Source organism: Echinops telfairi, unplaced genomic scaffold, assembly GCF_000313985.2.
Source record: "Echinops telfairi isolate 266 unplaced genomic scaffold, ASM31398v2 ScPeMD7_25;HRSCAF=90, whole genome shotgun sequence".
Classification (NCBI taxonomy): Eukaryota; Metazoa; Chordata; class Mammalia; order Afrosoricida; family Tenrecidae; genus Echinops; species Echinops telfairi.
The window spans coordinates 32,077,764-32,085,938 of record NW_022103922.1 but is presented as its reverse complement, the minus strand read 5'-3'; the positions used below and the strand labels follow the sequence as shown (position 1 = coordinate 32,085,938).

The following is an 8,175-nucleotide window of genomic DNA, read 5'->3' as shown; positions in this document are numbered from 1 at the left end:
GGGGGGGGGGGTGGTGCTAAGAAGAATGGGGAAGGCCCTGGTCATAGTTTCTTGCACATGCAGTTTCCTCAGGACAGGCTGCAACCCAGTTCCTCCACAGCCTCTGCTTACACAGGGCCCCAGCAATGCTCGCGGGAAGCAGAAACTCAGTGTGGGCATGAGGCTTTGCGCTCCCAAGGGCCCTCCTTGCAGTGCTCTGAGTCCGCGGCTTCTGCCTAGCTCCCGCAGAAAACAGCCAGCAGCTCAGCACCTAAAAGCCCATTCTAGCTCATGGTTTCGGGGGAAATTCTCACCGTATAGTACCTGGTCTAGCCGTGTTGGGAGCCCTGAGGGAGCAGAGGGCTATGGGTTGCGCCAGTAACCGCAGTATCAGCAGTTCACACCCACTAGCTGCCCTGTGGGAGAAACCTGGGTCTTTTTGCTCCCACGAACAGTTACAGCCCCAGAATCCCAAAGGGGCTGTTCTACTCTGTCCAATAGGCTCGCTGAGAGTCGGAATTGACACACTGGCAGTGATTTGGGTTTGCGTGTTTATAGCCAGGATGCCCTGCCTTCCCAAAGAGGTGTGGGGAGTCTCTGAGCACATCCTGTCCGCAGCATCTACTCACTCTTCACCCCTTCAGAGTTACAGGGACACGTCTTCCCAGGCCCAAGCATGAAAGCATTAGAAGTTCGTGACATCTTTCAATGGGAGGGAGCTTGCAGGGTGACTTCGCTGATCAGAAGACAAGTGTGAATATTCCTGTTCATAGCAGTTATGACACTTCTCTTTTTTTTCCCACCTTGTTTCTCCCCATTGCAGTTCAAATATACGGAAGGTGTTTATTTCCTGTTCCCATTTCCTTGCTTTCCTCCAACCCGGGATCCCTGTTCATTCCTATCTCTGCCCTACTCCCCCCTGCTTTGGGGCTGACCCCTCTGGGCTCCTCATTCCAACATGTGCCAGAGCCACGCTCTCCATCAGTAACCGCTGGGCCCGTCCTAAGGGTCTTAGCCGAAGATGGCTCCCCTTTCTCCATTTTTCCTTACATAGGCTGGCGGACAAATGAAAATCTCAAGCCCCCAAAAGATGGTCAGGACTTGACCAGTGTCATCAGGAGTTGACCCCAAGATCCTGGGTGCCTGGTTCAGTGCCTTTCCTCCTACACAAACATTCGCCACAGAGGCTGATGGACATTACTCTCAACATAGCGAGGTGTTGCTTCTGCTCTGGTCCCAGGAGTCTATTTCTAGCTCTAGCTTGGCCTGGTGTGGAGATCTTATGTCTAGAAAAGTTCAAGAGCTCCTGCTCATCCCGCCCCCTCTTGCTGCATGGTTTCTGGGGAAAAGCCTTGTGTGACTATGTGTGTCAGGGGGAGGGAGGGGATGGATATCTGGCAGGGTAGATTTCTGAGCAGAGCTTGACATTCCCCAAGAGCCAACCCCCTGGCTTCCCACCTTTGGGAGGAGTCCAGTGATGAATGCCATCCGATGCCTGCAGCAGTAGAAACTCTATGGAGTTTTTGTCTACTTTGGGAATGGGGAGTCTTCTGAAGATGATCAAGCCACACGCTCTCAGGGCCATGGTCTATCTAAGGATTTAAAGAAATCAAACGTGGGACACTGGGAAGCAACATACACAAAAGAAGAAGATCGATACTTGTGAGTAGCACAGGACTAGCTAACTGGGGCTGATCACCTAGGAGAAAAAGCAGCATGCTGAAGACCACTGAGGAAACCAGGAGTCCAAGATGGAGTTGTCAGACTCTGACCTCTGCCCTGAGTCAACGAGCCTCCATCCCAAGGCCTCCTAAACACACAGGGCCGCTGTATGGTAGTTACGGTGTATGGAGATCTTCAGAAGGGAACCCATGAAAATAGAAGCATCTCAGTGGGTTTGCTTGTAAGGATCTCCAATCAGCAGGGCCTGGTCTAGAGGATTCAGAAAGCCAGAGAAGGGGCTGGTGTAGAGATACTGCAGAACTGAGGCAGAGATGGCTCCTGGGCGAGGAGCTGCTGTTCTCCACAGGCCCCGCATGGGCGCTCAATCTACATAAACTGGCTTCTGTCAACCTAAAGGGAAACCTGCTCCAGGGCGATTCACAGGCCCAGCCAAGAGAGGGTGATGTCACCCTCAGGAACAGCACCTGCCTCATAAAATACCTGACACACCTTTTCCATTTCTACAAGGCACAACAAGAGATATTAAGGATTGGAAATAATCTCAAAAAAGGTTTTCAAAATAGTCTGTGTGTTCGTATGCTGTTGGCGGAAGCGTGAACAGGCATATTCCCTTAGGACAGTTTGATAATAATAGTTTGGGACGTAATATGTAATAAGACTGTAAACCGTACTTCCCTCAGACCCAGCAGTTCTACTGGAAGGCACTTGTACATACAGAAATTGATGTTTCAGGTGTGCAGATGAGGATGCTCGCTACAGCCTGATTTGCATGATCAACACAAAGAAAAATAAAGGCAAAACCCCCAAACACGTTAACAAGAGAATGATAAAACGTAATATATTTCTATGGTGGAAGATTATGCAACCATTTCTTAAAAAGGGATAGGTCTAAATGCACAGCCTATAAAATTTTCATACATTAAATGAAAACATGATTCACAATCATATATAATGCAATGCTGTTTGAGTTAATTATCTATCTATATATAGCTATGAAGGCTTTCACAAAGTTCATGGGAAAATAGAATAAAAAGATAATGGATTTTTCCACTAACTTTTTAACCCTCCTGGTATATGTAAAGTGGTGGCAAGCTCTTATTAAACACTGTGTTCTATTTCCTTGAGCTCTCTATTTATGCTGAGAACTTCCTCCATCCTGGAAGCACCCTGTCACTGCAGATGGTGAACGGGGATTTCAAATGGCTGGTTCATGGTTCAGCCAGAAACAAGCACCGATCCTCATGTTCTCTCCCTATAAAAATGCTCAGAAAGTGGCACAAAGTGGTAAACAGATGTACGGTATCATATTCCTGCCTTGGGACCCCTAGATAAGTGTAAGGACCCAAGATTAGGGGGCAGAGCATTCCTCCACCCCACTGCCACCACCAATGCAGCATGGGAAAGCAAAGATGCCCACATGGAGGTGGGCAACACAGGCCAGAGCGGGGTTCCTGGAGCCACCAGGGAAAGAGGCGCAGGCCAAGCTTCTCTGGGGGTGCTTAGGGAACCAAAAAGGAGCACTCTAGCAAAACATATCTCAGTGGATGCTCACGTGCAGGAATGATCCAATCCAAGAATCAGACCAGTCAACTGTGCATTGCAACGGAACCAGAAGAGCAAGGACCACAGGTTTCCTTCCTATCTAGGCTCTGGCCTCATGGACAGAAGAGCGCTACAATGGCAGAACTCCCTGTTGCCCTTTCAGTTGGCTTGGGCTAACTGCTCTCTATTCAGCACTCCTGGTGTTGGGTCTGAATTCTTTCTCGGTGAGCTGGGCTGGTAGTTGGGAAGAAAAGCTGGCTATGAATGAAGTGGAGAAGAACAAACAAAGACCTGTGAGGACAAATGGAACCTATGAGAACACCTGGGACTTGTTACAGGAGGACAGCCTGGATCCTGGACCTCTGCTCACCATCTCCTTGTGTAAGGAGGTAGGTGACCCACGGAAGCTGAACACATGCACATACCTGGCCCAGGGTGCAAGAGCAGTTGAAGGAGCTGGGGAAGCACAACCCCCCCCCCCACCGTTGCCCCTCCCCCCTGCCGAGCTCTGTCCCATGCCAACAAGGTGAGTCAGCAGATCAGTGTCAATGTCCCTGCACTGGTGCCTGGTGTCCTGCTCCGTCCACCACAGCAGTAAACAAGTGCCTGTCACTTCACTTCAGCTTTCCAAATCTTAACTATACAATTCTCTTGTGGTCAACTGTCATCCAGAACTCTATGCTCCGGGCATCCTGGGAAACATAGATTCCAGCCTAGGTAAGGCAATGTGGCACAGAGCCAGCACAGGACAGAGCACGGGGCCCAGTGCGGTGGGCCTCGGCACAGAAATAGGACAGGTTCCATCTGTGTCCTTGGGCCAAGCATAGCTGCTCTCAACAGATGTTCACTGGCTCAACTACTCTCTCCCTACTTCCCACTAAAACAAATGCTCAGGGTAAGTTGGGGGGCGGGGGGAGGAGGGCACGCCTGGGAAAAAGCTCAGTGTTTTCCTGAAGAGTGACATTTACATAAAAATCAATGAAGCTATTGTTGGGGGTTTTCTGTTTTTTCTGGAGACCACGGAGCACCAACTGTTCTGGGGTTTGAAAGCAGCCAGCTTTCCCACAAGGACTCCAAATGGATGCAAACCTCAGGGGGTTAAGGCACACAGCATCCAATATGCAAATATGCCTGCAGCCAGGATTGCTGAGGTGAGAACTCCGGGCTGACAGCAGGCAATTCACACTTCAGAAAAGTGGCAAAGTGCCTGAGGTGGTTAGGATAGGGGGGGAAAAACTGAACAAAACCCCCTCAATGTCATCAGAAGGTTCCAGAAGCCACGGAAAAGTGCTCTTAGATTCTTTGTCTCTGTAAGCAATTCCCTCACAGGCTAGGAGGCTCAGGACCTAGGTGTCAAAATGGAATTCACAGATAGATGACTGTACTGATGTGTTGTGTTCCAATGTTTTCATCAAATTAATCGGAATGCTATTGCGAACACGGCTCAGCCCCCAGAGCGCTCATAAATACACCTTTAGACACGCTAGCGCTCCCAACTCCGCCCCCACAGGAGCCCAAGTGGTGCAATGATTCAGTGCTTAGCTGCTAACCTCAAAGTTGGCAGTTTGAACCCACCAGCTGCTCTGAGGGAGGAAGATTCCACCAGGATTACAGCCTCGGCAGCAGACACTGAGAGGGAGGTTGGTAAAAACATGGAGGCAGGGGAAGGCGCTGGGAGGAGTTCAAGGGCTACAAGCAACAAAGGCAAATCCTGTTAGAGTCCCCATCGTGCAACAGCAGTGAGCTGGGGCCGGACTATGGGACAGACTCACAGGTTGAATGGGTGTGGGGTTGGGATGACCAGGGCAGTTAGTCCATGATGATTTATCTTCACATATGTCCACGAACGAGGGGCACACAGGGGCAAGGCTATGAAAATTCCTGAGAAACAAGGCAACGAGGCTCTGGCCGTGAGTGCTCAGGCCATGAGTCCTAGGGGACAGCAAGGTCCACTGGCATACCATCCTTCACAAAGACAATGATCTACATCCTAATTTGGGGAGGAGGGGCCGGGGTTTAAAAATAGTGTGAGCCGTCATCTTGGCTGCTATGATTGGTCTCTCCCTGTGATGAGAATCAAAGACACATGGAAATAATTAGTCCAGGAGACCAACGGGCCATGAGAATACAGGTGTCCATGACCCTGAGACCAGAAGAATTACACGATGCAGAACAACCGTCACTAACTGCATGGAGAGGGATTATATTAGAAGGTGCTCAGTGGCGTGGGAGCCCAATGTGGGCTACATGCAAAATCATCAGAGACCAGGGTTCCTGGTCAGATAGGGACTGGGGGAAACCCTGCCACTATGGCCCTTAGTCTCCCTTCAGGGGCTGGCCCTGAACCCAACATTCAGCAATACAATAGACAGATGTATAAGGGAAACCATAACCCTTGTGCGGCATGTACTCCTTAGACTCATCAACCACTTGAGATCAAAAGGGCAGCATTTAACTGCAGGAAAAGGACAAAAAGGTTAGGAAAGAAGTAGGTACGGAGAAAGGAGACAGGGAAAAGTGGAAGAGGTGATGTTACATTGAGGGGGATTGTAAGAAGGGATTGAAACAAAACGTGCATGCATTGTTGGATGTAAAACTGATTAATTGCTCTGTAACATGTCACCCACCTCACATCACAAAGTTTGAAAATAGAAAGTGAACGAGCATAGGCTTGGGGAAGTTCTACTCTGTCCTACAAGGGAGCTAGGAGCTGGAGTCGACTGGATGGCAATGGGTTTGTTTTGGGGTTTGTTGTGGAGACTGTGAGAGCGACATGCTGCCGGGTTCTTTCCACGTAGTTTCCAATGTCCACAAAAGTCTCTAAGAGAGGCATTAGTATCTCATTTATGATGAGAAAACCAAGACTCAAAAACATTACAACACTTGCGCAAGGGCAGAGCTGATGTAAATGACTAAATTAGAGTTGGAATCCATATCTCAACTGAGTGATATAAACTCAGGACAGGTGTGCATCAAGACTGTATCCTTTCACCACACTAATTCCACCTGTAGGCTGAGCAAATCATCCAAGAAGCTGGATAACATGAAGTATTAGGACTGAAGGTGGTCTCATTAGCAAGCTGTGATATGCCGATGACATGACTTTGCTGAAAGCCAAGCAGACAGGAAGCACTGAATGACAAAGATCAAAGCCTCTGGTATGGATTTAAACTCAATACAAACCAGTAAGTAACACCATGATGAAAAGAGAAAGGTTGAAGTTATCCAGGACTTCATTTTGCTTGGATTCACAATCCATGCCTGTGGAAGCAGCTGTCAAGAAATCAAAGGACACGTTGCATTGGGCAAACCCGCTGCAAAAGACCTCTTTAAAGTATTAATAAGCAAAGATGTCGCTTTGAGGACTGAAGTGCACTTGGCCCAAGCCATGGTATCTTCAAGCACCTCATATGCCTGTGAAGGTGGAGCAGCGAATAAGGAAAAGACACGATTTTGATGCTTTCAAATGATGGCACTGGAGAAGAACACTGAATATACTCTGGGCTGCTAGAAGAAGAAAGAACCTTGTTTTGAAAGATGTACAAACAGAATGCTTCTCAGATGCTGAAGGGAATAAAAACCCCTTTTATTAAGCTTTAAACAGGATAAAGATGAGACAAAAACAAAACACCTGGATGAGGGAGCCCATCTAGCATGGTCATAATGGTGCCCAAAGGAGTCACAGCCACGTGACTCCTTAAAGAGGGCATGCTTCACAAAGGAGACTGTCACAAAACCAGGACTGGCAGTAGACTAGTTCAGCACATCACAGGTGGGACTACAGAAGCGGGCAAGGGACTATTACTAGGATGCATCCACTATTGCAGATTAGAACGGTTTACGGGCTTGGTTCTCAGGCCCTCTGACCGTCTTGCTCCAGGTGTGACTCATAACTATGCAACCCGACTACTGCAGTGTCCATCAAGGGCTAGCGGAGGATGAGACTGTCCCTCCCAGCGCTGGCCAGGGGAGTCAGAGCAAATACACTCTGCCTGACGGCAAAGCCTTTTACACTATGGCCAATGGTCAGAAATAACCCAGTGGGCTGAATCACTGTGGAGACTCAACAAACCTAGAGCTCAGCATGTCAGCTCAAAACCAAAAGGGAGGAGGGTGGCGAGCCTTTGACTCCTGTATTTTGGACATGCTTCAGAAGGGACCAGTCTCTGGACAAGGGCATCGTGTTTGGCAAAGTGGAGGCTGAGTGTAAAAAAGGAAGACCCTCAAAGAGATGGATCTACACAGTGGCTGCCACTGTGGGCTCGCGCAGGGAGAGGATTGTGGGGATGCAGCAGGAATGGGCAGTGGTGTACCTCGGGTCGCTATGAGTTGGCATCAACTCGATGGCCCTTCGTAACACATTCATACCTGACTCCAAAGTCTGTGCTCTTTCCTTATATGGTTCTGTTGACCACGGAAGTGCAGCTTAGGATGGACATGCACACAAATTCATTTGTTGATCATGTAACTGCTTACTAAGGGTTATTTATTTTTTTTAAGAGATCCTTTCCACTGAAAAGAAATGTAGGCATCATGAAAACAGGTTGAGGAGTAAGAAAATATTGACGTTCATATTAAAATTAAATATTTAAAATATTACTACTGGGCTACTGATTCTTCTTCTAAAATGTTGTTAGGTTCTATCAAGTTGGCTCCCACCCATAGCGCCCCTCTGAGTGCCACAGAACGGAACACTGCAGGGTCCTGCACCACCCTCTCAATGGTTGCTAGCCTTTAGCCCATTGTTGCAGCCACTGGACACACAAGTTCCTTAGATAATTACTTCCACTTCCAAGAGTCCCAGTCCTTGAATCTCTATTCAAACAAAGGCTTTAAAAATATCTGGCTAGTGTCCTGTCCACAGACTGGGTTTTAGGGCTTTTCACCCCTGGTTTGAGGTGTGGAGGCAAAGGCAGGGAGGGGAGTACATGGATGAAAGTCTTGGTCTCCTAAGAAGAACCTTGGGAGAAC

At 48.5% G+C, this 8,175-nt stretch overlaps 1 protein-coding gene across 1 annotated transcript in view; it reads right to left on the bottom strand.

Moving 5' to 3' along the window:
• NUDT2 (nudix hydrolase 2) overlaps positions 1-8,175 on the bottom strand; it is a 15,458-nt gene that overhangs the window by 1,841 nt on the left and 5,442 nt on the right. The window contains exon 2 of the mRNA XM_004712375.2: positions 1,438-1,571. Coding sequence (XP_004712432.1) covers positions 1,438-1,564 — 127 coding nt within the window. The 5' untranslated portion in view covers positions 1,565-1,571. The remainder of the gene's footprint in view (positions 1-1,437; positions 1,572-8,175) is intronic.